We start from the raw sequence: 27,206 nt of genomic DNA, 5'->3' as shown, positions 1-27,206 counted from the left end.
TCAACAATATTTGAACATGAGAATAATACCTCGGAGATACCTCGACACCGGAGAATCGTCAGTAGCATATCCCAGACTTCATGGCCAGTCATCATTGATACCGCGGACCAGGAACCAAAGAGTAGATCCAAAGTAACAGGTATATGCTGGAGATCGTTAGCGCTCTATCGAAAGATGTGTGCGAAGTCTTACTGTCAGCATATGGCCAAATACGAAGGGCATAGCTCTCAGTTCTGGGAATGCATTCGGTTTTGCAACAACCCAAGGTATGAGCTGTTTCTCGATATTCTTTAAAGTGTTGATAAAGCTGAATGGTGGTCCAAGTTTGGGAAACGCGTGGATGATAGCTTGCTCGAGCTCAGTCTTTGTGCGAGTGCTGTCCGTGCCGCCTAAGCTCGTAACGATGATTTCCTCACACTAGTCAGCTGAGGTGTTACAGTTGGATAGCGAAATCTTACTGCAGCCGAGACTCTGCGGTCAAGGTTGTTCATGATCGTTTGTGTAACTTCTGCACAGTGAAGTGCGGTGATGATACCCGTGCCCCAGAGCAATACCGCCACTGGAGTCTCGAATTCAATCGACGGCGCCTGAGTAAGGTTAGTTAATTGAATGGTATCCGCTTCCAAAGACTGACCAGATCTATGATGCCACGGGAATGCCGAACAGCGTATCCGCCCTCAGTTTCTGCACCGCTCGCATGTGGCTGGGCGTACCGTTCAGCTGTCGACAAAGGTCGATACGCGCCCGTCGCTTCCGGTAACGAATTGATTCGAGCGTCGTCATAAGATTCGCCCGATCTTCCCGATGGATGGGTCACAATCTCGCTTTTGATGGTGGGTCTCTCTGGTGAGGGTGTGCTAAGCCTTTCTGCATAGGTGAGTGGGCGGGATGAGCTACCCGACGTATTTTTCGTGTTTCTTCGAGAGCGTTTCGAGGTATCCACAGGTGCTGGTGTTTCGCGAGTCAACTGCTGCTCGTCATTTTGTGGATGTGAGTCTGGTCGCTTTAACATCTCGCGATCGCCACTGAGTAGCTTCTGCAAACTCTCAACCCATTTTTCGAACTCCTCAGCTGGCATGCCATCGAGCATGGACTGCATCTCGCATCTGATTTGTTTCTTCGATGCATCAGGTCCAAGCTTGCGTTTCGCAATCGGCAATGCATGATAAGCAAATAGATCACTGGTGCGTGAAAAGATTCCAGCTACAGCTTCATCTGCGAGATCCATTTCCTTAATGTCCCATGACCACCTCGAAGATATCTTCCGATGCTTTTGCTTTGAAGTGTGTTGCTGGGCTGGAAGCGGAGCTGCTGGTAAGCTGACATCTGGTTTCGTGGATTCTGCACCATGGTCATCAGCACCTGGCCGTGCTCGCTTCGACTCTTTGTCCCGCTTCCTATGTCTCTTCACCTTTGGTGGTGGTGTAGGTTCTTCATCGGACACATCGCTTGTACTCCCATCTCCATCCCTGCTGTGATTGTCCTGTGGTACATTCGCCTGGGCTAGCCATTCCGTGGAGCGTTTTGGAGCCTTCGCCTTCATTCGGAATAAACTAGCAATGACGTGATCCAAGATATCTTCTCCAATCTTATCTCCATGCGCTCTTGCGCTGGTAGATAACATAGCCTTGAGCACCGCATCAATCTTGGCAGCCGTGTCGAGGTCTTCGGCAACCATCGAGGCCATGCGCATCGTCATCTCGTTGCCAAATATCTCTGACATCCTGCGTATGTTCTTTTCCGGAGCTTTCTCTTCTCGCATATGTTGCTTTAGTACTTCAGGTCCCAGTTGGCCCAGTATGCCCTCGGGAAAGCACATTCGTACGAGGCCTTGAACGGCGTTCTTGAACACATCGTTGCTGAGGTCGGTTGCAGACGATATAACCTTGATTCGGAATATCCAGTCTTCTCCCGTCGGCAGTGATATTGAATGACCCTGCTTCTGGGCCAGGTATGCGTCCCTGACAGATCCGGCGCGCGACAAATGCGCATCGTCCTCGTGGCGTTGGGTGCGATGCGAGGTACCGGATGAAGACACGCGTGCACGCTTTGAAGTGGTACCGCGGGCCGGAGACTGCGACTTCTGTCAAATGTTAGCTTGCTTCCGACTGAGGTGCAGCTGCGTCATCGTGACTGGCAAGAGCCGATGCAGTCGCGTTGACACTTACTCGTCGCTTCTTCGTTCCACTCGCCATGGTGTTGACCTTGGACAGGATAAGAATCAGAAAGCGTGTAGGTTGTGAGGTGGAAAACAACTGGTGGTAGTGGGCGAAAATTTGGCAGTCGCGACAGGTGAAGGTGAGGGAAAGAGCAGTAGCGCACGTGGAAGGACGCCCGCAAGGCCACCGCGGCCCGCCTACAAGAACAACCGACATTGGGACTGCAGATACGAGAAGCCAAAAATTCGTCAGAACTGAACATCTGGAATATACCGTCACAAGATGAACTGTTGTTCTATATTCCGCCTCGTCGAACTGTGTCCTGAATGACGACATCAACCTACGGAGCCTGCAACAGAACCTCAAACTCAAAAGGCACGCACAGCAAACTATACTCATCCAGCGTCCTCGGCCCACAGCTCCCACTACCCAGCCCATGATGTTCCGCATCCAACCTCAGCACAACCTCCTCCCTCTTCTTCCTCCTCAACTCATGCGGATGGTCCGCAGCCGCAACATCCTTCATCCTATAATGGCTAACCTGGAAGTCAAACAACTTCCTCTGCCCACCCTTCTTATCCGCGAACTGAGCGAGCAATCCAGCGCCGCTGCCGTTAGTGACGCTGACATAACGGGTATCTGTGCGGTTCGCCGATTCTTGGGGTACTTCGTAGTCGACCCAGAGGGCGTCGATGCTGGAGGCTGTGTACTTGCCTACGGGCTGGGAGAGCTTGCTGTCGCGGTAGGTTTCGCCGAAGCCGCGGCCGAACCATTCGACGTGTTGGAATTGCGCGGGGAGTTCTAGGACGAGGCCGATGCGGGGGAGGGTGCGGGGTAGGTTCTCGCCCTTGGGTGTGCCGGTGACGTGGACGGATAGGGTGCCGTTGGCGCTGAATGTGTATGTGAGAACGCAGTCGATGGACCATGAAAGGACGGGAGGTGCGACGCGTTGGTGCACAGTGATCTTGAAAGTGTCTGAGCCTGATTGTGACCATTCGACCTTGCGGGTCAATGGCTTTGCGTGGTGGAGTTGCTTGTCCTTCCAGTCCCAGCCGTCTTGCGGGATGTCGTTGTCGGTAAGCGCGCGGAAGATGTCCATTTCAGGTGCTTTGGAGATGAGCTCGGTCGAGCCTTGCTTCCAGGAGGTGAGACTGCCGTGGAGCGTGTTGAACTCCCAAGTGGCTTGATCCGTCGTAATCTTGAGGGTGTTGCGGGATGGTGTCTCAACAGTGACTTGCTTGCCTGATGATTGAGGCTTCTTCAAGGACGACACCGGAGTCACAGGAACTTGTGCTGTTGCGATCTCGAAGCCTGCCTTCAAGTAGGGTGTAGCCTCCTTCAGCTGGAACGAGATGCTAACAAAGACCTCATCTTCGCGAGCCTCGATCGTTGGAAGTTGCACCTCGAAGGTTTGGCCAGGCAAGATACCAGAAGGAATTTCCAGATCTCCAGTAACCCCATCAGAGGATGAAGAGGAGACTGATGTGTATTTGCAGACCAAGTGATCGAGCGTAATGAAGTCGTAACGGTTGATGAACGTGGCCTTTGAACCATTCACTTCTAGAAGCTGTACGGGCTCGATAGCCTTCTTGTACTCGATCAAACCAGCGTTGGGCGAATGGTCGGAGTTGACAAGGCCGTCCATGACGAAAGTGGAGTCGTGAACCTCTTCGCCGAAATCACCACCATAAGCGTAGAACTCCTCGCCGGTCTGCTTGTCCTTGGTGAGAAGACCGTGGTTCGCCCATTCCCAAGCGAAACCTCCCTGTAAAGTTGGGTACTTGTAGAAGGCATCGATGTACTCTTTGATGTTACCGGGGCCATTGCCCATGGCGTGGATCTAATACGGTGAGTCATATAACTAAGGATAAACATGGCTTAACTTACGTATTCACAAAGCACCAGTGGCTTCTTCTTTTCCTTGTCTTCACCAAACTTGATAATCTCGTCGAGCGGGGGATACATCCTGGAGTACATATCCATGGTGTCTGCGTAGATATCCGCTTCGTAGTGAATAGGTCGGCTGTCGTCGTACTTCTTGATGTGCTCGTACATGGCCACAAAGTTTCGTCCCATGAACCCCTCGTTACCGAGAGACCAAATGATGATCGATGGATGCATCTGGTCTCTCTTAACGAGTGCTTCCGCACGGTCCACATACGCTTTCGTCCAGTCTGGGTTGTCGGTCGTCCATTCCGCGGCCTTATCCCTAGTTATAAGCTGGCGCTCACGGAACGGCAGGTTGCGCTCCTCCTTCGAAAGCGCGGCATCGGCGATACTTTCGAATCCATGGCATTCCACGTCTGCTTCATCGATGACCCAGAAACCCATCTCGTCTGCGAGATCATACAGTCGTGGGTCGTTGAGCTGATGAGATGTGCGGATGGCGTTGATGTTGTGACGCTTCATGAGAAGAAGATCTTCTTTCATGAACTCGTACGGCACAGCACGACCAAGAGTGGGATGATGTTCATGGCGGTTGACTCCGCGGAACACGACTCTCTTACCGTTGACTTTGATAAGTCCATCTTTCATCTCGACTTGTCTGAAGCCAATGCGTTGGGCAATAACTTGATCGCCAGAAGAGACCACAAGATGGTAAAGGTTTGGCGACTCAGCAGTCCACTTGAGTGGGTCCTTGACCTGGATGCTGAGTTCGGTCACGCCATCATCCTTGATGTCCGCTTCAGATGAGGCGACTTCTTGCTTCTTTGCGTCCAGCAGCTTTACTGCAACCTTGCCAGAGCCAGTCGCACTGATCTTGACTTTGAGTTCGGCATCAGTGTAGGATGGATCCAGAAGCGTGTGGGCAAAGACGTTCTCGATTCGGGAAGCCTTTGGGAAGCCGACCAGGAAGACGTCACGGAATCTGTAGTAATGAGTATGAGTTCATCTCGACGACGGACCATACTCACATGCCACTCAGCCACCACTGATCTTGATCCTCAATGTATGTTCCATCGCAATGCTGGTACACCCTAACAGCCAGGGTGTTCTCGGCATTGAGATCGACAAACGAAGTAATATCAAACTCATCAGGGTTTCTGCTACCCTGAGAATAGCCAACCTCTTTACCATTCACCCAGACGTGGAAAGCTGCGTCAACGCCTTCAAAACGGAGTCGAAGCTGACCGTCCTGGAGATCTTTCGGGACCTTGAACTTACGAACGTAGGATCCAGTCTCGTTCTCGGTAAAAGGCACGTTGGGAGGATCAACTGGAATGTGATAGATTACGTTGGTATATTGCGGGCCTTTGCCGAAACCCTGCAGCTGCCACATGCCTGGCACGGCAATGTCGCTCCATGATGATGTGTCGAATGTAGTGGATTCAAATCCTTCCGGAGCCTCAAAGGGCGAGTATGAATGCTGAAACTTCCACGTGCCGGAGAGGCTGTGGGTTGTAGACTTGTTCACATCGGAAATAAGCGCATCAGCCTCCGATGCGTAGTTGTGAAAGTATGCGCGCGCAGGCAGCGTGTTCTTGTGGAGGATATCGAGGTTGTTCCAGTCCGGAACGCTCGCTGGGTGTTGACCTGAAGACATGATGGATGGATTGAGAATTGATGGTACTTCCACGAACCACTGCTCCACGTCCTCTATCTTTGATACAGTTGTCGACACCCCACAGTAAGGCGGCCGTACTGCGGGAGGCAGCGTGACTTGGACTGATGAGGGAAGCCGTCCGCACACATGTCGTAGATGCCAAGAGGACGTTCCATCTGCTTCTCATGTGACAGGACCAGGGCATCCGTCGGCAATAAACGGCGCATCTTGCATGTAGGAATTGGGAAGGGCTCGCATCGGGGGGTTGATGGGGCGATGTCCGGGCGCAAGCGCGAGCGGGGGTTCTTCGCTTGATCACTCCGACTCCGTTGAAGGGAAGCTTGGAAAACTTTGGACAGGCGCTTTACAGCTTGTGATGATTTCCGAACGCGTTTCTATAACACATAGAGGCACTGCAGGAGTGTCAACTTTCTTACGACTGTATTCGCAGAGGTAGGTGTCTGGTTTCCCTTTCCAAGGGGTCTGATCAACGGGGCGGCTGCCCAACTCGGCTGGCTTTACTCCAGGAATCCATCCCCACACCCCGCCTGCCCAGCCCAGCTACACCACATTAACCCTCGCCTGGTTCATCACGATTCAATGCCAAATCGACCGGCTCAATTCTTGATTCATCTCCTTCGTAAAGACTTCGCGCGTGGCGCCCCAGAGCTGGTACAATTTGGGAGGTCCGTCCGCTAACCGGCCTGCTTCTGGACCTGGGCCCGCCCCTGCAGAAGGCCCTATTACTTGGCCTTGGTACCATCGTGGTATAGCGAGCTTGGAAGTTGAAAATTTCCCAGTAATCCCGCTAATATTCCGCCCCTAATGCGGTGCTATTGCCGTACAACAAGCATACTTGGCCAACCGGGTGGCGCCTGAGCGCAACAGTTTGCATGCAGAGCAGAAACCATGCATCGGGTCAGGAAGGTAGAGCAGATACCTCGGTGCCATGGGGTAAGATTACCTGCAGGCGCTACTTGTTTTGCGGAGAAGCCTGTATACTATAAAGAGACCCAGTATTCCGGAAAGCTTGCGCATCGTTGCAAATCGGCCATCAAGTGGAGAGCTTTCCCGTTTTTCTGCTCCACACCTCCAGATCTTCTCCAGTCCTTGCCAGCGACACATTCAAGATGGCGGAGAAGAGCGAAGACATGGGCGCCGTGACGCATCAGCTGAGTGCAGTTGACGACGACATGAACAAGCATGCGAACGTCAAGGAGGTCAATGTAGCTTCCGTAGCTCTCGGTAAGTCAAAATCATGTTTGAGACAACGGGAAGAATGCGCTGACAGCATACAGCCGCTGCTATCGAGGCAGAGAAGCCGAAGCTATGGTCTCGCGGCATGATCCAGCTCTACATGATCATGGGCGTTGGTTACCTCGTCTCTACGCTCAACGGCTTTGACAGCTCCCTCATGGGATCCATCAACGCGATGAAAGCCTACCAGAACACCTTCGGGCTGACTGGCGAGGGATCCAGCACCGGCATCATCTTCATCATCTACAACCTTGGTCAAATCGCCGCATTCCCGTTCTGTGGATTCCTTGCTGATGGCTACGGTCGTCGTATCTGCATCGCCGTCGGCTGCGCGCTCGTCCTCGTCGGAACCGCCGTTCAAGCCACAGCCCACGAGATGGGACATTTCATTGCCGGTCGCTTCATCCTCGGATTTGGCGCATCCATCGCCTCTGCTGCTGGCCCCGCTTACACCGTCGAACTCGCGCATCCTGCCTACCGTGGAACCATGGCTGGTATGTACAACAACTTCTGGTGGGTTGGCAACATTCTGGCTGGATGGACCACGTACGGCACCAATCTCCACATGGGTAACTCTTCGTGGGCCTGGAGAATCCCAACAATCGTTCAGTGCATTCTGCCGACCATTGTCATGGGCTTGATCATGTTCTTCCCAGAAACGCCGCGTTGGCTACTAGCCCATGACCGCAGGGAAGAGGCCATCGCCATCATGGCCAAGTACCACGGAAACGGCAACCCCAACTCTCCCATCGTCCAGCTCCAGCTACACGAGATTACCGAGGACTTTGCTGTTACTCGCAACGACAACCCGTGGTGGGACTTCCGCGAGCTAGGAAACACCAAGGCTGCACGCTACCGTCTGGCCATGGTCATCGCCATGGCTTTCTTCGGCCAATGGAGTGGTAACAACGTCGTCAGCTACTTCATGCCAGCCATGGTCAAGAACGCTGGAATCACTGGTAAGTTCTGAATGTACAGATACGTCTGAGACATACGCTAACTTCGCAAGATCCCAACAAGCAACTTCTCATCAACGCCATCAACCCGATCTTCAGCATGTTGGCCGCCATCTACGGCGCCACCCTCCTCGACAGACTCGGCCGACGAAAGATGCTCATGGGCGGTCTCTGGGGCGGCCTCTTCGCCTACGTCCTCCTCACAGCCTTCACCGCGACCGCAACCCCCGACAACAACCTCGCCTACGGCACCATCGTCTCCATCTACCTCTTCGGCATCTTCTTCGCCTGGGGCTGGACCCCCCTTCAAACTCTCTACGCCGTCGAGTGTCTTGAAAACCGTACTCGCGCCAAGGGCTCCGGTCTCAACTTCCTCTTCCTCAACGTCGCCATGGTCGTCAACACCTACGGTATCTCCGTCGGCATCGAGAAGATTGGCTGGAAGTTGTATCTCGTGTACATTGTGTGGATTTGCGTGGAGATTGCGCTTATCTTCTTCTTCTTTGTTGAGACGGCGGGCAAGACGCTCGAGGAGCTTAAGGAGATCTTTGAGGCGCCGAACCCGAGGAATGCTAGTTTGAAGAGGGCGAAGGTGGAGATTGATGAGGCGGGGCATATTCATAATGTGCATGAGTAGGGGTAGTGTTGGTGCTGGGTTGTGTTATGATTGAACGGAGCTTGACTTGAATGTAACGACGTTCTATGACTTGGGTCTCATCGCAAGAATCCAAGTCTGAATCATATTTGTCATTCAATCTGATGAAAACCGCGTGATTTTGCTTATCTCTTGATAATTGCCACCAGTATAGATGCTCGTGGCAAAGGTAAGAGTAAAGGTACTTTCTACTCACGTGGCACGCTCTACAATACGCCTTCTAAATGTTTACGAAGATCTGAAACAGTCATATCCTACACAATAGTATCAATGCCCTTCATCAAGAACGCCTACTCCCAGATTGTATCAATCTTCCGCCACATTACTCCACCGTTTCATCTCCTCAGCCCACACCTCACCACCAATCAATCCCACTCCTCACACCTTCCTATTTGGTCTCCACACTGCCTGCACCATGCTTGCCACATCTCATACAAGGCATGTGACCTACTCAACTAGGAATATCTAAAACCTCCTCATGCAAAACCCCTTTGCTTGTTCCATCCCCAAAGGACGCACTAGACCCCCAACCTATCTGACCTTATCTCTTTGCAAGAAAGAGGGTCCGCAACAGCATTCTCTCACGTGACACATATCTGCATGCAACCATTACTTTTTGTGACACCGTTTCTTCTTCGCCTTCACGCCTCACATCACACCCATCACTCCGGTCCTCCCCGCGGAGCAAAACCCCAAAACCACAACACCGGCCAGTCTCGGCACAAGAAACAGGGTAATATGTCGAATACCAAGACTAACATACTATCTTGCCAGCCACACTGAACGATTTTTGTTTTCCTGACTTGCTTTTCTGCACCATGTGCGGTGAAGCGTTGCCACGCGTTTGGTAACGAGGGACGATAGTTGACCCGCATTGTCAAGGTAAGCGAGAGTGACAGAAAACGCTCCTCGCAAAAAAGGAGGGTAGGACCGAAAGAAACGGTACGTTAGTATTCAGCGAGCGGTTGGGGAACCGTAGTTTACGGTGCGAACGCTAAAGTTCTGGGTACGAACATGTGAGACTTGGCAGAGACATGAGGGATACGACAGTGGCGTCTGGCTTGCGTCTCCATGTATGCATTGAGAAGATACAGAAAAACAAGATCACGTCCGAAAACGTGCGACATGGGAAACTGTTGTGTGATGCATCAGCTTTTTTGGATTGTCTCGTTCCTTAGCTTCATGCTTTCTCCGCACTTTCATCTCAAGCCACCAGCGCACGTCTTTTCAGCTTCTTTTATCCAATCTCCATTTCGTCTACCGCGGCTGCAGCTCGCTCTTTTCTGATGGCATCTTTCTTCGCTCTCCGTGCGGCTGCTCTTGACATGCCCTTGCCACTGCCGATCTTGCGGTACGCGTCCAAGGACATGCCTATGCGCTCCGCGGCTGCCATCTGGGCTTGCAGTGTCTTGTCTTCCGACATGTCCATCTTGGGGTTAGCCACTTTTCTTTCTTTGCGTGCTTGCATCCTGGCGAGATTCTGGCGGGTGCGTTTGTCTAGACAAGGTTTAGTATGACGGTGAAGTGAACGTTTGAGGGTCCGTTGGAGAACGCACTCATCTTCTTGCCCACGGGGTCGGAATCAATGGCCATAGTTTGGTCGCCGTTGGCTTGCTGGACTGGGCCTGCATCTTGTTAGACTCGCTCACCCCGGTCGCACGTGCCAAAAGCAAGTGCGCGTAGGATCAATGGACGTTAGATCGTCATGTCCACCACGTGACATACCACTTTCCAGGTCGGCTTGGGGCGTCGAGAAGGCGTCGCCCAAGACGTCGACTAACTCATCAGCCAATGCGCCCATCTTGCGTCGGTCCTTTTGCTTTTTCTTCTTCGATTTGGTCGCAGGCGCCTGGCCGTTTGCTCGCCTCGGGGAAGCGCTTCGCTGGCTCGTCTGTGATTGGTCGCTGTCGCTTGCATCTGAAAATTGTTCCTCGTCGCCCAACCTGAATCCTGTGTTTGCGACAACGGGCGTGTTCGCAGCGGCAGCGTCTGCTTCGGGCAAGGTGGGCGCCATGTTGCTTTGTGGACTGCCGAATTGAGGATAATGCAGATGCAAAGGTTGGCTGCACATCAGAAAAGGTAAGAGCAAGGGATCGGCAGAAGGTTTATCCGGCGCATGTGATTTGTCCGTCGGTGTGTATTATCGAGTACCAATGCTGTGTCGCTCCATGCGCTCTATCATCTACCTCATCGTCCGCCTTTTGAGGAGTAAACTGTAAACTGCTATGCACAATGCCGCCCAGAACGCAATTGGAAAGAATGTAATGACGCGCAGGATTGACGGCCTAAAGTGTGAGGGAATATGGCCCCGCAGCGGGGATGAGAAGAGGAAGGTACAGTTAAGGAAATTCGTGAGTCGTGAATGCATGTCCAAGCACCCGTTCCGGCGGCCGACCAGGCCAGTCCTTTGCGCCCAACTCCAATGCCAAGCCCTGTCTAGCTCTTGATACCAACTCCAGTCCAAGCAAATGTGATGCGACGCTACTCGTCATCGTCAACAAAGAAACCCCAGAAGAGCACTTCCTCGTTCTCGCGGCCCCGCAGACAGCCGCCGTAGACGTCTGCGCACATCTCGATAGGCACCTCGAGCTTGATGCAGCCGTTGCCGAGGAAGGTGAAGAGCAGCCACGAGTCGTATTCGGGGAAGGTGCCGTCGTCGTCAAACTTCCGGCTGCGTATGCCGCGGTTCTGTAACGAGGGCGTTGTGGGCAGGCGGAACGTGTGGTAGGGCAGCGTCTCCTCCGAGTCGGCGACGAAGAAGGCGTCGTTGAGGGCGAGTTCGACGGTGACGTGGGGCGGCGAGGGGGTCTCGGGCTGGCTCAGCGTGTCTTTGTGGAAGCGCAGAGTGCCGAAGCGCAGCTCCGTGGGCTGGCCGAGCAGGTCGAAGAGCTCGGTGGAGTAGAGGCGGAAGTAGCCATTGTGCAGGCTGCCCAGGTCGCTCTCGTCGTCGGCAGCGCGGCCGCTGAGCGAGAGGCTCTGCAGCTGGTCCTCGACGCGCTTGCCCTCGAGTTCGGCGGCGTCGAGCGACCGGCGGATGTACTTGGGTGTGTACTGGTTGCTGAGGTCCGAGATGGCCAGCCGGCAGGCCTCGCGGCGGATCTCGTCGCGCCGGGCGGTGCTCTTGGGCGTGGTCACGTCGTCGGCGGCGGGGTCCTCGAGCGAGCGCAGCAGCCCCGTCTCGAAGCCCTGGACGAGCTCCTCGAACTCGCGCATCACCCGGGCGAGGGGAGACGAGGCGAGGGCGGCGGGTTTGGCGTCGCGGGCGACTGCAGTGCTCTCCAGTACGGCCATTGGAGGCGTGCGCGGCCAGGACGTGGCTGCGGCGCAGGGTGGTGCGTGTTGGTAGGCGGCAGTTGCTGGACGCGGTGGACGCGGCTTTGAGGCTCCTGGGGGCGGAGAGGGGTGTGCAGCTCCGGCTGGCACAGCAGTCGAGGCAATTGCGGTCGGCCGTGTCGTCGTGGGCGTCGGGGGATCGGCCGTTAGTCGTGAGGGCAAGGCACAAAACAACAACAACAGGACAGTGTCGCAGCAGACGGGCTAGTGCATCAGGAGACAAAGAAGGTCGGGACCTCGAGGGAGGGACCGAAGTTTTGCTCGCGGCTCCAAAGCCGCCAAGAGTGCTGGGTAGATGCTTCCCTCTTCCAGCCCACCGGCTAGCGCGACTGCATCCAATAGGCCAGGGCTGGCCCTCCACGGCGATGCGCTGCGAAGGGGCTTCAGCGTGCGACGGCCCAAGACTGCACGCAACCCAGCGGTTAACCGTCGCCTATGCCCCATGGCGAGCGCTAACTCTTGCTTCTGCTCAACAGTCGCTGTGCGCGCGCCGCTTGTAGCAGACTGACCCAGCCCAGTCGCTCGCTCGACTTGATGCAACCTGCGAACCGTCTGGTTGGTATCCAATCAGACCAAACTGACCCGGACCTGTTATAAAGACTGGGGCGGCACTGAACGGCCCGAACATTCGAGACAACCGCTCAGCACTCACCAGCATGACCGCCCGCCTCATACAGAGAAAAGACTAAACAGATCGTGCAGCCTACTCAGAATTCCATCAAGGTAACAGCATGCAGCGTATCAACCCAACGTAGAAGTAGGCTCTGGGGTAGTCAAATATCTCATAGCATGCTAGATTGCAGTGAGCCTAGCCTACGACCAGCATAACACGACTACTGTAGGCTTGGCTTCGGCATGCCGATCTCTCACCCCACGCGGCTTCCCTGCCGCTGCCCTCACTCTTACTGTTGATTGTTGATGGTTCCTCATCCGGCCTGGCGCGCCTTCCACCGTCGCATCGCCACTTCCTCGACCACTCCTCGCCCACCCAGCCTCTTCGTCAGCAATCTATCCTCTGACCATCTCGTATTGATGACTGGTCATGGGCGCTCGTCGGCCTGCTTTCCTCGCGCGAACCATCACCATGTCTGCTCTCCTCACACCCCGTAATTGCACCAGGGAGCCCAGTCCACGCTCTCGGCTTTACACACGCCTGTCGGCACTTTGTACCTGCCTCGACGTCTTATGCGACCTCAGATGATGTACATGTGCAACCACGCTGCGACCTGGAACCCCCGCAATTCGCCATTTGCCGTCACTACGTCACTGCTGACCGTTCCCAGCGAACCCGTACAGACATAGAGCGTAGTCATAGCGGTGAGACATTTGCCTACATCCCGCGCCTGATTACTCCTCCTCGACATACACCTGCTCACCTGCCTGCACATCAATGCTCCATCCTTCGCGGAGCATCGACGCCGATCCAACATCGCCGCTTACCGTCAGATGGGGGCTCCAGACCGAGAAATCAGCCCACCTCCCTGGCTCCAGTCGTTCCTCCCCGCCTCTCCGGGCCTGCCTCGGCTTCTTACGTGATACTCCGGCCTACCAGGGTGCATGCCTAGACCGATGTGTCCGACGACACCAGGCAGGGCTGTCCGTGAGAAGTGCCTGAGGCTGCAGTGAGGCATGAAGTCGATATTCGTTCCACGGATAACTGTCATGGAGGGCAGGTGAAGTGCTACACCGCTTATGATGTCTTATCTTGTTATATCTGGAGAATAGTACGTCTCATGTGCTGGTATCGATGTCGAAATTCTCCTGTCACACATCGTTCGTTGATCCATGATGGTACATCGAAAACATTGCCGATCTATTCATTGTTTCGCAGAATGTGCAGCACTTTACAAAGTACTGGGCTCTCACAAACATCTCTCCCGGGATCACAGGTAGCTTGGTAGTGTGCGCGGTCCTGGGTCATGGCCAACATCAGGAATGCAGAGGTCGTTGTGGCATTTGTTCATCCTTCGTCACTTCCACACTGCTCGCAACCCCAGGCGTTGAGGTAAGAGCGGAGGAACTCAGGTGGACCAGCGAGCAGGAACCACGGTGAAGCATGCCTACTCACCCACCAACACCATCATCCTTCGTTTTACACACCCACATCATCCACAAAGCTATCGTCAACGAGCCCCTCTTTATCAAAATCTTAATATGCAATCAGTCTACGGTTTTATCAGGTATACATCTCGCTCACCTGTTCGTCAAACCGCCAGTATGCCTTCAGCCAACGGTTCCGTTGCGCCCACACCGCGTTCACCTCCAGTCGTCTCGTCCTCAACCTTCGCCGGCCCGTCAAATTTCTCATCCCATTATAAAGGCAAAGGAAAGGCCCCCATGACCAACGACACCAGCAATGGCACCAACAACGGCCCCACCATTTGCAACAGCAAAGTCTACACTGCAAGCCACGACAACAGCAATAACAACAGCAATGACAACAGCAATGACAACAGCAACGACCACAGCAATGACAACAGCAACGACTACAGCAATGACAACAGCAATGACAACAGCAATGACAACAGCAATGACAACAGCAATGACAACAGCAATGACAACAGCAATGACAATAGCAATGGCAGTAGCAACGGCAGTAGCAACGGCAGTAGCAACGGCAACGGCAATGACTACACTCCAAGCTACGGCATCGGAAACTTGACGGAATACCTCATCGACGTCAAGACGCTCACCAAGCTCTGCGACCTCGGCGTATCAGAAGCCGCTCAGCTCGGAGCCTTTCTCACCGAGCGCTACAAATCCCTGAACGAAAAGCAAATCCGCCGCATGGCAGCAGCCGAAAAGATCATTGACGAAGTCGAGACTATGAAAAAGGGACACAACGTTTTCGAAAACAACGTCGTCAACCACTACGACCGCTTCGTCAAAGAACTGGAGGCAGCTGAGACCGCCATGTACGACGGAATGAAGGTAGCCATGTATACAGATGCCGCGAAGAGCGCAAAGCTGGCCAGAGAGAACTCCGAGTTTGCCAGGAATTTGCACAAAAAGATCGAGGTGTTGAATGGTGAGTACAAGGCCAAGAAAGATGAGATCGTGGCTGCGAGGGATGAGATGATTGATATCTTGTACGGTGCTGTTATGCGGTGCATCCTGTTGGGCTCTGGTTCTGTCGAGAGTGAGAACGATAAGGGGAAGTTGTTGAGTTTGTTCAAGCGCTGAAGATACTGGGTTGGGGTAGATGTTGTTGCTGCGAGGTCTATTTGGTATGGTACCTTGGATATACCCGGACAACTTCGATGTCGTCTAACGTGACGAGTCTATAGTCGGAGAATGCAGTGTATTCCTCAGATGCTCAATTCTTGTTTATTGTGGCGCTTCGCTCGAGGCGATCAAACTGCTGCACAACAGCTCCGCATTCGCGCTTCACTGAATGAGGCGGCCTTGCATGACCGCCAGGTTTTCGCTAAGCGAATCAGGCCGACCTTTGCTGCCTAAGCCACCATCACGATACCCCTCGGATGAGCTCCGCCACAATCCAGCAAAAGCAAAACCGGCCATATCATACCCAGTTCTTCGCACATCCTGCAATTAGAATGCACTTCAATTCCATTTCCAAGCCTTAATAAGCGACAGTCCGAGACAATTGCTACCTAGATATTTGACTCGACTGGGTGCTCGAGCGCGCGACACAAGACACAACTGCAGGTTCTCAATGCGATATACAGCATACCTAGTAGCCCCAGTCACCTTCGAATGAGCCACTATGGATGCGCCGGTGCGTAGATGCCCTGCTCTCTGGCGTAGAGGCTTAGCGAAGCTAACATCAGAAGGCTTGTGTGGACCGTGAAGAAAGTATGAAGTCGTTCGAGATGGGGCCGATAAAAATGTATCGACATCAACCCTTGGACACATCCACCCAGCAAATCCGTCTTATTAAGCTGCGTTTGGATGAGAACAACCGACTGCAGTTCGATATCTCAGTTTTTGAATTGAGCAGCGCGCCACCTTTCGTCGCTCTTTCCTATACCTGGGGCCCACCATCACCACAGTTCAATATCTCGGTCAACGGCGAACCCCTCAGTATCAGAGAAAACTTGTTTCAATTCTTTCAAACCTATGTGAGGACTTTAGAGAACGATTTTCCGTGGGACCCTATACATGAATATTACCAATGGAAACCTATGGGGGTGGCCCACTCGTCGAAGCCTGCAGGGGACTTGTACCTGTGGATAGACCAAATATGTATCGACCAGTCCAGCGTACGCGAGCGAAACCACCAGGTCGGAATGATGGCATCAATCTATTCAGGGTGCTCTGAAACTATCATTTGGCTTGGAAACATTCGCGATTGTCTCGATGCTCCGCTCAGGCTCGGATATTCGAGTACACAAGACCACGATTGGGCAATTGTCCCGGACGTAACACAGGCTTTAGCATCTGTATCAAAGAACGAATACTTTACTCGCCTTTGGATCGTGCAAGAGATTGTTCTATCGTCTCGGAGAAGAGTACTATGCAGCCATCCCACGGCTGGTCCGATCTGGATAAACTGGGACTTTTTGTGTGATAGAGCCGCGCGCGATCCTCAACACCTCTCTTCGACTGCCGCAAAGTTTCTGCTAAAATACCATCTTCAAGAGAAATGGATGACACTCATCTACGCCATCACGAAATTTAGTCAAAGCCATTGTCAGAATCCTCGCGATAAGGTGTACGCGTTAATGGGACTCATCAAGGAAGAACAGCGACTTACAATCGACTATGGAAAATCACTCGGGCAACTCTTCCTAGAATTGATAGTTATATTCTACGACGAGTTAGTTACTCAGAGGCAACGAGCCAATCACACCATCCGCACTGGATGGGATCCATTCGCGGAATTCAGAACGGAAGAGTTGGTTGGAGACCTATCTCATTCTTATGCTGAGTATCAAGACGCTCTAGTGGACTTAGGAAAAGACTGGGGTATAATGTCTGAAAGTCTGGTTGCGTTCTTGTACGACGTCTGGGTCAGGCCGAGTTACGATTGGCATCAAAAGTTTGGTAGCGAACGACCCGGACCGGACGTCTACCCCCATATTCAAGCGATGGGCTATTTCCCCGAAGCTGCAGATCAAAACATGAGACTAAGGAGGAAAGAACTACTTCCCTACAACGCGGGTGCGGAACGGGATTTAGGATACTTTGAGCCGAACGAATGGGCACCGACAAACCACTACTGGTGGTATGAGATTGACGGCACCACGTACGAGATTTATGGCTTGGTGAGCGCGCAGTCTCCTGATGATGGAACCAAAAAGCCTGGATACTATGGCAGGAAAGTAAGGAGGTCACTCAGAGGGTGGAAAAGTCGCATCTGCCGACCCGCTTGGCCAGGCCGCCGTAGCTCCATTCGAAGCGGGTGAAACTCGCCGTGTATAGATCTATGCGATCACCTTGAAACAAGGAAAGAAAGAACAGGTCTGCAGACTGCATGAATAGAAAAATGTGCAAGGGAAGTAATCTAAAGAAGATGCAGGCTCTTAAGCGTTTATTCTCTTCTTAGGTTGGCATGCCAAAGCGCTGGGATCGGATCGAGACAGGCATATTGAAACTAGGTTTAGATACGACTGGTACAGCTGTGAATGTCTTTCGCGAGGGAAATAACTTCCCGGTGATATTGATAATCGGCCTTCCAGCCTCAGACATTGTTACCTGTCGCAACACCCCAGAAGTAAGCCGCCCACGAGCCGACGACCAAGAATAACAGCGCAACGAATAACGACAAGCTAATCTTCCTGTTCCTCTCGCCAGCGGCACCACACTCAAACTCCTTCCTCCGCACGTTGATGATCTCGCCCTTCCTAATGCGCTGGCGCCTAGTCCACTGGAGATGCCCCAGATCGCTCGTCCAAAAGCAGCCCACAAACATACTCGCGGCGACCACGACCGAGCAAGCAGAAAGTACAACATATACGATGACAACGTTATCGTAAGAGTTGTCGTCGCGATCCTGGATAACGCCCGTGATGATACGAATGATAATGGACATAGCGTTGTTGACGGCGATCTTGACGGCATAGCCAGAGCCAAAGACTTCTTGGTACCACATGGACGTGCGAATCGAATCGATGATGACGGTGGGACCAAACATGGATGCGACACCGTAAATACCGAAGGAGGCCGCGGTGCCAGCGTATGTTGGCCCCCAGGTTGCCAGGCACATGGATAACAGCATACCCAAACCACAGACAAGCATCAGGGTGATGCGGTTGCCCAGGATGTCTACGAAGATGCCGATGATCGGAACGAGGAAGAAGCCCAGATATTGTGCTAGGGAAGAGTACCATCCAGCCTTGACAGCGTCCATGTCGAAGCGCTGCTCAGCGAACTCTGTCGCGTTCTGAGCGAAGACGGAAGCGGTGCTGGTCTGGAAGAGGGAGAACGCAACGATACTCCAGAAAGTCCAGGGAAGCCGCAGAACCTTTCCAAACTCGAACTTCTTGTTGTTCTCCGTGAGCTGTTCTCCGGTCGCAGGATCGGCCGTGCCAGTATACTTCTTACCGCACCAGCGCGTGAAGAACCAGTACAGGAGGGTAGTAACATTGGTGAAGAGGTTCATGAACACAGCGACCCAGTACACCCAGCTGAAGTCGCCAGTATTCTTCGCGATGACGTTTGCTGTGGCCTTGCCGACGAAAGATCCAATCTTGCCAATGCCGAGTTCGAAGCCTAGGGTCGATGCGAAGCCATTGGAAGGTGCGAACCAGGAGCTGAAGACCTTGTACTGGGCGACTTGCGTGGCTATGTCGCCGAATGCTTGGACGATGGATCCGAATATCATGAACTTGTATGAGCGGACGGTCGTGGCGGCTGCGATGAAAATGGCGCCGATGCTGTAGATGGCGTTACCCCAGAGCATGGCACCTGGAAAGTGTTCGGTCAGCATTGATAGGATACAAGAGGTGAGGGAGACAAACTGGCACCACCAATCCTATCGGTGACGAGACCGCTCACAAGAATCAAGGCTGTCTTCATGAAGTCCTCGCTAGCTTCCAGCACGGAGTACTGCGCGTTGTTGATATGCAATTCCTTCTCCATGTTAGCTTGGTAACCATAGCAGCAGTCATGTAATCCATACCTTCTTCACCGTACTCTTCATCGCCCCAGTAACACCACTACTCCAATGCGACCCAAACCCCGTTGCCGTAACCAAAAGAATAGCAATAAGCTTCATCTTCAGCGGAATCGCCTCGCTCTTATCGCTGCCACCCCGCCCCTCAGACGACGCATCACTGCAAGCAACGACGTCCGCACCCTTTTTCTCGTTTTCGAGCGAAGCTGAACGCTGCACATCGTCGTTGACCGACACCTCACCCGAGGGCTCAAGATTGGATTGTCCAGCCATCGTCCCTCCTTATCGCAAGCAAAAGATGATCTGATAAAATAAGAGACGTGCCTGCGTTAAGACGGCGCCTACGATCCCATTTTAGTACTGCCGAACGGGAAAGGAAAATCTCGAAATGGCTCCGCTTCAGGGCAAAGACGGGTCCCCTTTGCGGGCCGTTTTGGCTTGGTTGCATCAAGCTGTAGGTTGGGTCCACTGTGTGAGACTGTGCGTCTTCGTATACGCCGATGGGCTGATGCCACCGGGAGATTACCGTGATGGTTGCGATAGCGTGTGCTGTTGGTTTTGTGTGTTCATCTTTGTGGTATTGGTGATGTGTTCACTGAGTACGGTATTGTTTGTTTTTTGAACTGCAAGGGCTTTGCTCGTAAGTCTTTTTGGACTGTTAATCTTGTCTGAACTTTCCAGGAGTCGCGGTCGTAGTTCTGTATTCGGGAAGCACGATAACCGGCTCACCACGCCAGTCCCAATAAAGGAAAGCGCAGAACAGAAACTTTTATCAGATCATCTTATCAGCCCGAAGATTAGATCCAGCCCCCGAAAAACCAACGCTACCAAATCATCGTGGGTCACCGGGAGAACGCTCATCATTCTTTTGCATGAAGTCCATACGACTTCTAAGATAAACTCCTACCCAAAATTCCAGACATGTCCGAGCACGAACAACCTCAAACCCCACACGCGGCAGCAGCGCAGGAACCTGGGAACAATTCGGCGTCGTCCTCACTCACATCCAAACACCAAATTAGCATACCCTACGTCCGTTGCGGTGAAATGCCCCCTGATACCCTCTTGAGAAATTGCTGGTCCTGTGCGACCAGGTAGATTTGCGTTCTACAACGGCCCGTTTGACTCCTTCGGACAAGCAAGTCTGTACTGTGGGTGTGCAGAAATGCTATGTAGGGTATGTGTATTTGGTGCATGGAATGAGTGAGGGGTTTTTGATCTAGGCTTGTGACGGTGAGGAGAAGCGTGGGATGGAGCTTTTCTGCTGTGTCTGAGCCGGTGAGAGGGGACTGTGCTGATTGCGCGCTCTTGACGTAGTCAGTCGTCGTTCATAGCGAGGCGCAATGTTGTGCAGTCAGTCTCTGGTGTGGTGGTTGTCGGAAGGAGTGCGCGACTTGTATGTGGGATCACATTACAAAAAGCTTGGCAGGCGTACCATGGAACGTGACAACTTCGATGGGCTCGGTACACTGAATATCACGCGCACGAAAGAGAGACACCTAATTATTGGAAATTCATTCCAATGGATTCGCTATGAATGCCTCAAATCCTGATAGGCTCAAGTGTGGTATACGCCTTCCAGCGCCAAACGCCTTGCCAATGCCCATCCTTTCACTGCTCATGCATGCTCGTAGCATAGAGACCTACTAGCAATGCCACTAGCACAATGCCATCGTACACCTCTGCTCCCAGCTTGCGCCTCCGTCTAGTCCAAATCCTACAAGTGACGAGGCGGAAGTCCTCCATATGTCATGTGCTCAAATGGATCGCTGGCGAGAACAACCTAAACCTCGCCTCGCAGCTTCCTCTCAATCTCGTCCCTCAAGTTGACAAGATCTTGCTCTGTGGCTTCAAATTCCAGACCCTGCTTAACCCACTGCTCTGCCTCGTCCAGTCTGCCCATCTCGAGCAGACACTTGCCCCGCCTCCACCAGCCCTTGGCGTTGCCCACCTTCTTCATCTCCACACTAGCTTCTGCATCTACTGCGCCTTCTGCCCAGTTCTTGAGTGCCATGTTCGCTTGTGCGCGGTTGCTGAGCAGCCCAGAGACCTCCTCCCTGACGAGACCTGAAGGCTCCCATGCTGGACGTGCGAGCGCCATGTCGATTGCGAGGGTGTAGAGCTTGCCCGCCTCTTCGGGCTTTCCTTTCCTGAACTCGGCGTTGCCCGATTCGCGCAGCTTGTTGATCTGGGCGGAACGCTTGGGGTTGACGGGGACAGGTGGTGGCGGTGTACCCGTGGGCGTTTCAACGTGCAGGAGGTTTCTGTGGAGGTTGTTTAGGGCGTCGAGCTCGGTTTGGAGGGCGTTGCTGGTGCTTTGGGATGCGGTGATGGTGCTGGTTTGCGGGTCCATCTCGAGAGGGAGGAGCGTGAACGTGTCTGGTGACTCCATGGTTGATGTGTGCTTGATGTATGCTGGAGTGGGACGTTTATGGGGCCGTAGCGATATGTGCGTGGGTAGAGGACAGGTTGGCGCAAGTCGTGGTTTGGTGGAGGGCCATGAGGACAGTTGGATAATTCCCCGGCGCTGTTATCGATAAGCCGGAATGCGCGCTAACACGTGTCTTGTCGGGCGCTTTCATCCAACTTCACTCTCTCATCACATCCGACTGCCAGCCATCACTCGCATCTTCATCATTCTGAGGCCTTATCGATATGCTGCGCAAAGCCATGACGCCACGACGTCAGCGTAAGGCTGCGTGGCTACACGAGTACAATGCACCGCATTCTTCTTCTTTCAACACCATGAATACGTGGGCCTTGTCTGTCTTACTGATGCTACAAACTTGACCATCCAACCAGAACCGCTTTTGTCACATATCCCTGGATCAACTCAATTTGTCCATGCGTCTCGTTTATACCTGTGCTTTCGCACCGGCCGTACCTGTACCTCACGGTCTGCTACAATACTCCAAGACAACTCACCAGGATTCCATGTGTATCGATCGGATTGTGTATTTGAGACATGACTTTGAACAAACACTGTTTATTTCATAACCGTTGTCTTTCATCTTCCAGTGGCTTGCTACAAGCGCACATGAGCACATTCGCTCATTATAACTAATACACGTCTGGCCTACCAATTTCCTTCCCTCACCTCACACAGGCTCAACTTCAGCATTTTCAACTACCTGCGTACGCGTAGCATGGCAAGATACACGGTCCACGTCGCAGCTGGAGGGCGTAGAGCGAGCTTACTCGTTGTACTTTCCCCATCTCAGCTCTGCTCAGCCTTACACGACAGCGTTACCTCGCGCCTGCCAGCTCTGGGTCTCTCCGACGCGAACGGAGCTCAGATGACTCTGCACCTGAACACAGAAGATGGACCGATGCTGGATCTCGAGGATCTCTTATCTGATGTCCTACCTAACGCCGAAGAGACAGTCTACGCAGTCGTCGAGGTAAGTCCCCAGAAAATGTATCCGTAAGGCTGTCACTGACTGTAAATAAGGTGCACGAGAAGCAGCCCAGTTCGACACTTCCGTTACGACTAGCTACGTCCGACAGAACAGCAAACACTCTACGCGTTCGTGTCATCACTCCGGAGTTGGCCCAGTCCAATACTGAAGCTATACTCCCAATATCGACGCACGTGCCGACCACCTGCACTCTGCAGCAACTGAAAGGCCTCGTTCAAGAACACTTGGGTTTCCCTACTGAGGATGGCGACTGCCCTGAGCTAGAGTGCAACTGTAGCCTGGCTCGACAAATCGACGACAATGCCATTCTCAACGTCAACGGATCTGGGGACCACGACGCTCTCCATACGGTCATTCTCGTCCACTCAAACAACATTGTGACCGCCATCCCTGTCGGTGACATCACCCTTTATGCCATCCAGCAAGCAACGAAGGAATACATGGAGCATACGCAGAACCGAAGTCTGGCCAACAAGTATGTGAACGTCGTCAACGGCATTGAGGATACTAGCATCCGGACCTCGGGAGACAAGAAATTCCTCAAAGCTCCGGTCATGGCCATCTGCTCGAAGCAATGCCATTCCCATCGTCAAGGTCGAGAGGAAGATTCCGAAGATTCCAAAGATGACGAAGACCCTGCAGCCCATCGAGATCTAGTCGTCGACGTACACACATCAGAGTGTCCAATCGAGATCACCGCACATAACGCCAATATCACGATTGAGGCGGCCGGATTAGAAGATTGCGCCGTCAATGGTGTACTCGACATCTACGCCGTACAACGATGGACAATGGGCCGCAATGAGCGCGTCGATCAAGGCAAAGCTGGCATCTTCAAGGAGTCGGAAGCATGGAAGCATCATGTTGGCCAGACTGACCGTGGAATAGCCAGCATGCTGTCTACATTGCGCGTGTTCACTGAGCTCACCGCAAATGGAAGCATGGAGGACGATCGACGAGACGCCGTGCTTCATATGGTCCATCTCCTGACACAATTCCCCCCCGCTATCCGAGCTGCACATATCCTAATGCGCGGCGAGACTCCTGGACTTCCGGAACGTGCTGCGCTGGCACAATGTCTTTACGAGATCTTGAAGAATGTTGTCCCGCTGCAAACCATCCGCTCCGATCCAAAGCGGTTTTTTGAAGGATCTCGTCTGCTATTCGGTCTGATATTGGAGAAAGCCAAACAAATGAAAATCACTACTGAGGACGCCGGGCTACCGTATATTGGCATGAAGGTTTACGACCTACGAAACTTGACCACGATGCAGCCCGTACTGTCACAGCCGGTGCAGACAACATCCGGCCTTGTCGATGCGGGGTTCCACGAGGCTTTTGTCGAGCAAGGACTTCTGTGTTGGACGGATGGCGACAGCTCGAAGCGAACCTCGACAGTCGACCAAACCTGGGACCGCATTGCTAAAGTCTCTGGTGGTATCAAGACCCAAGTCTTGGTGTTCAATTCCGACGTCGTCAGGTCTAGCTCTCGCTATGCGGACGATGGTGACATCAACAAGATCATTTCGCCTGCGGAGTACGTTGATCTCACATATCTGGCCAATCTCTGCAGCCGAAACCAACTGAGCGTCACACCGCCCGCCAATCTAGCCTCTGCCTCTGCTCCTGTCTTGACTCTAGACAGAAATGGCCTTCTTGCGGTATACGTGGGTCGTGCCGGTTGTGCTGAGGCAGGGAGAGACATTCTCCTGTTTCGACCAGGTTGTGCCGAAGAAGAAGAAGCCGTGGACGTTTCGATCATTACTCAGTTGCTAGAACCGATTCTCATCCAACGGAAGGCTGACGGGACCATCGTCTTCGAGGCATATGGCGATAATCATCGCATGATGACGGCACCGGACGAAGTGACTATAATCTGCGTCGACTTGAGCGCAAGCATGAAAGACCGCTGTGGTTTCGACGACGTGCAAACAAGCGAGGATGCCGACATCGTGATCCGGCGAGCGACACCGATCACAGCAGCCGCTTCTCAAATGCCACCAGTGGAGAACGATGCTTTCGAGTTACCCGATGTCGATGCACTGAAAGAGTACATGAAGTCTCACGAATCGTACACGGACTTTCTGGCCATCATTGCCACGGGTAAGGATGACTACCACCGCCGTCAAAACGCTGAGAAGGTGCTCGAGATCCTCAAGCAATTGGACGATCAGCAATTAGAAACGAAACGGACACAACTGGAAACTTTCAGGCAGCAAGCCAGTCAATGGTATTATCGAACCGAATTCGAAATCACCGATCGCGAGATTAACGTTCTCAACAATCGCTCCCTACGCTTGCAAAAGTATAAGAGCCTGCTTTGTGCATGGCTGATTGTCTGCCTTGGTAATGCGTCAGCGTCAGACCCCTTGATGTGGAGGCCGGGCGGAGTCATACCGAAGCTGTACAAGTCTCTTCCTCCAACAGACAGCCCCACATTTGAAGTGCCGCGCGACTTTTCCTGTCCTATCAGCAACGACGTGATGCAAGACCCTGTGACTACCGTGGATGGGTTCACATACGAGAGGAAAGAGATCGAAAGATGGTAAGTGAACATGACGACTTCGGTCGCGATGTGCTCTCCAAAAGTGCATCCGAATGACTACTAACTTGGACTTTTTGACAGGCTTCGGACCAACGAACGATCGCCGTGCACGAATTTGATCCTTCCTAGCAATGACCTACGACCCAACGTGCAGAAAAAAGAGCAAATCGATGCATATCTAAACGGTAAAGACATCTTCGAAAAGTATGCACAATCGAGAAACAGAACAAGAGCCTCTTCGCGCACCACCCGCATCGCCTTCAGATCACCAATTGAGACGCGCTCAATGGATGTCCCCCACAACCTGAAGGCGGTAGACCTATGGGAACTTGCCTTCCGTTTGACCAAAGGCCGCTACACGAGCTATGAGCTACAACATCGAAATGCTCGAGTTCAAGCTACCCAAGAACCTATTACGGACATGATCAACACAGCTCATGAGGTGTTCATCACGCCTCTAGAACCGACGGTATCAAACAAGAGCAGCGATATCCAAGAGCTGTGTCTCGTCAAGGTCTACCATCACAGCGACTATAAGAACAGCGTGGTGTCTTACTGGTTACCCAAACAGACAACAAACTCTATAGCATCCACGGTGTTCAAATACTATCGTCAGAGATTCATGAACCGCTCATCATGCCCTGTGGGGCCGCCTTTCTTCTTCTGGACGAACTTACAGAACACTGGAGACGGTCACCACACTGGTAGCACAGAGGATCACTGGGAGCCGATATCACAGTTCTTCAACAACGACAGCTGTACCGGTAGATTGGAGGAAGAGGAAATGATAGACGACTTCCTCAATGACGATAATTCAGACGATACTGGTCATGAAGACACAGCACGGGGTAATTACCCTTTGGTTTTCAAGATAGGTCTGGGACGGCAGCCAGGCAACCGTAAATCCAGGTACCGCAACACACTGAGCCGCTTGGACGTTTTGAAACAGATGTTCGATGCATACGTAAATCGTCTGCTCGCATACAACTTCCGGACACATCTCGGTTTGGTTACTTTCAGCACCAAATCCTCTGTTACACAGAAGATCACCCACGCCGTTGAAAACTTTCGTCACAAACTCAACAACACAGCAGCTGCGGGCGATACGGCCATTTGGGACAGCATTGCTCTCGCACAGGATCAGCTGCAGGAGTACGCCAAGCAATACTCAAATGCGAAGCTGAGAATCATATGCATCTCCGACGGGGAGGACAACCGATCCACAAACAAGGCTCATAGCCTACCGACACGACTACTGCGCGATGGCATCGTAGTCGACTCTTTCTGCTTGGGTGCCGGTGTCAACAATGCCGATCTCAAGAGAATTTCGTTCCTGACTGGCGGATACGTCTTCCAACCAAAGACTCTAGAAGAAGCTATGGCGATCTGTGAGATGGAACCCGTACTTTCCTTGTCAGAGCGCCCAGATAGATCCCACAAAGGTTCTATCTTCCGTCGCGCTTATCTCGCGGCCCCCGATATCTCCAACTTCCGTGTCGCTGACCTCATGGGTAAGGTTGAGCAGGTCAGCCGCGACGAATTTCCGGATCGCAAGCAGCATCCACAGCTCGTAGAGTCGTTCGTGGAGCTGGGCCTCTTTAACCGAAGTTCGTCCGTCAGTCGCACCGACAGCAGTGTGCGTCTGAGCAGGATACATAACGAGATTCGTAACTCAGGCGCCAAGCCGCACCCGCACTACGACGTCTTTATCTGCGAATCGAACATGGGGCTCTGGAAGATTGTCATGCAAGGTAGGTCAACCTTCTCTCTTCTCCCAAGAGAACTCCAATAATCCTGATGTGTACTAACTTGTATAGGCCCACCCGATAGTACTTACTCCGGTGGTACTTTCCTCCTTTACTTGGAGATGGGCGACAAATACCCGATGTCACCACCCGAAGCACGCTTCATCACGCCCATCTACCATCCGAATATCAACCGTCATGGACGCATCTGCCATTCGATTCTAGACCGCAACTGGACACTAGACACTTCTACCAAAGACGTGATCGATACAATCTACTCGCTTCTGCTCGTGCCGGAGTTCAGCGACCCCATCAACACCGTCGTCACTCTCAATTATCACTGGGACGAGGTGCAGTTCAAAGAGGAGGCGCAGCGCCACATCGAGAAGCATGCAAGCAAGAGCAGGGCAACTTGGCGTAGCGAAATTGTGGGCTAGGCTGGAAGGTGAGGAGACGTTCGCGGGATAGCAGAGGATATGTCTGGGGGCGGAGAAGGAAAAGTTGTCGAGCGCATG

General features: G+C 52.9%; 9 protein-coding genes across 9 annotated transcripts; 3 read left to right on the top strand and 6 right to left on the bottom strand.

The window, feature by feature from the left end:
* Nucleotides 1-639: 639 nt before the first annotated feature.
* On the bottom strand, nucleotides 640-2,195 carry J4E84_007556 (uncharacterized protein; the record flags this gene model as incomplete). Its single annotated transcript, XM_049390139.1, has 3 exons — nucleotides 640-720; nucleotides 944-2,083; nucleotides 2,169-2,195. 3 exons carry the CDS (start codon nucleotides 2,193-2,195, stop codon nucleotides 640-642), a joined length of 1,248 nt encoding a protein of 415 aa, XP_049241992.1.
* A 304-nt stretch (nucleotides 2,196-2,499) lies between these two features.
* Nucleotides 2,500-5,703, bottom strand: J4E84_007555 (uncharacterized protein; the record flags this gene model as incomplete). Its single annotated transcript, XM_049390138.1, has 3 exons — nucleotides 2,500-3,999; nucleotides 4,047-5,028; nucleotides 5,075-5,703. 3 exons carry the CDS (start codon nucleotides 5,701-5,703, stop codon nucleotides 2,500-2,502), a joined length of 3,111 nt encoding a protein of 1,036 aa, XP_049241991.1.
* Nucleotides 5,704-6,833: 1,130 nt separating this feature from the next.
* Nucleotides 6,834-8,553, top strand: J4E84_007554 (uncharacterized protein; the record flags this gene model as incomplete). The annotated part of the gene is made up of 3 exons (XM_049390137.1): nucleotides 6,834-6,948; nucleotides 7,002-7,919; nucleotides 7,970-8,553. The coding sequence occupies 3 exons, from the start codon at nucleotides 6,834-6,836 to the stop codon at nucleotides 8,551-8,553; spliced, it is 1,617 nt and encodes a 538-aa protein (XP_049241990.1).
* Nucleotides 8,554-9,808: 1,255 nt separating this feature from the next.
* On the bottom strand, nucleotides 9,809-10,585 carry J4E84_007553 (uncharacterized protein; the record flags this gene model as incomplete). The annotated part of the gene is made up of 3 exons (XM_049390136.1): nucleotides 9,809-10,068; nucleotides 10,128-10,196; nucleotides 10,297-10,585. The coding sequence occupies 3 exons, from the start codon at nucleotides 10,583-10,585 to the stop codon at nucleotides 9,809-9,811; spliced, it is 618 nt and encodes a 205-aa protein (XP_049241989.1).
* Nucleotides 10,586-11,052: 467 nt separating this feature from the next.
* On the bottom strand, nucleotides 11,053-11,862 carry J4E84_007552 (uncharacterized protein; the record flags this gene model as incomplete). The annotated part of the gene is made up of 1 exon (XM_049390135.1): nucleotides 11,053-11,862. One exon carries the CDS (start codon nucleotides 11,860-11,862, stop codon nucleotides 11,053-11,055), a length of 810 nt encoding a protein of 269 aa, XP_049241988.1.
* A 2,259-nt stretch (nucleotides 11,863-14,121) lies between these two features.
* On the top strand, nucleotides 14,122-15,087 carry J4E84_007551 (uncharacterized protein; the record flags this gene model as incomplete). Its single annotated transcript, XM_049390134.1, has 1 exon — nucleotides 14,122-15,087. One exon carries the CDS (start codon nucleotides 14,122-14,124, stop codon nucleotides 15,085-15,087), a length of 966 nt encoding a protein of 321 aa, XP_049241987.1.
* A 2,461-nt stretch (nucleotides 15,088-17,548) lies between these two features.
* On the bottom strand, nucleotides 17,549-19,255 carry J4E84_007550 (uncharacterized protein; the record flags this gene model as incomplete). Its single annotated transcript, XM_049390133.1, has 3 exons — nucleotides 17,549-18,774; nucleotides 18,828-18,939; nucleotides 18,989-19,255. The coding sequence occupies 3 exons, from the start codon at nucleotides 19,253-19,255 to the stop codon at nucleotides 17,549-17,551; spliced, it is 1,605 nt and encodes a 534-aa protein (XP_049241986.1).
* Nucleotides 19,256-20,765: 1,510 nt separating this feature from the next.
* J4E84_007549 (uncharacterized protein) lies at nucleotides 20,766-21,374 on the bottom strand (the record flags this gene model as incomplete). The annotated part of the gene is made up of 1 exon (XM_049390132.1): nucleotides 20,766-21,374. The coding sequence occupies one exon, from the start codon at nucleotides 21,372-21,374 to the stop codon at nucleotides 20,766-20,768; it is 609 nt and encodes a 202-aa protein (XP_049241985.1).
* Nucleotides 21,375-22,278: 904 nt separating this feature from the next.
* Nucleotides 22,279-27,128, top strand: J4E84_007548 (uncharacterized protein; the record flags this gene model as incomplete). Its single annotated transcript, XM_049390131.1, has 4 exons — nucleotides 22,279-22,383; nucleotides 22,434-24,946; nucleotides 25,028-26,697; nucleotides 26,764-27,128. The coding sequence occupies 4 exons, from the start codon at nucleotides 22,279-22,281 to the stop codon at nucleotides 27,126-27,128; spliced, it is 4,653 nt and encodes a 1,550-aa protein (XP_049241984.1).
* Between the last annotated feature and the right edge of the window lie 78 nt (nucleotides 27,129-27,206).

This window comes from Alternaria hordeiaustralica (genome assembly GCF_023758085.1).
Source record: "Alternaria hordeiaustralica strain BMP 2776 chromosome Unknown scaffold_17, whole genome shotgun sequence".
NCBI classification, from domain to species: domain Eukaryota; kingdom Fungi; phylum Ascomycota; class Dothideomycetes; order Pleosporales; family Pleosporaceae; genus Alternaria; species Alternaria hordeiaustralica.
Note: the sequence above shows the minus strand (reverse complement) of the source record. Positions and strands in the feature narration are given on the sequence as shown.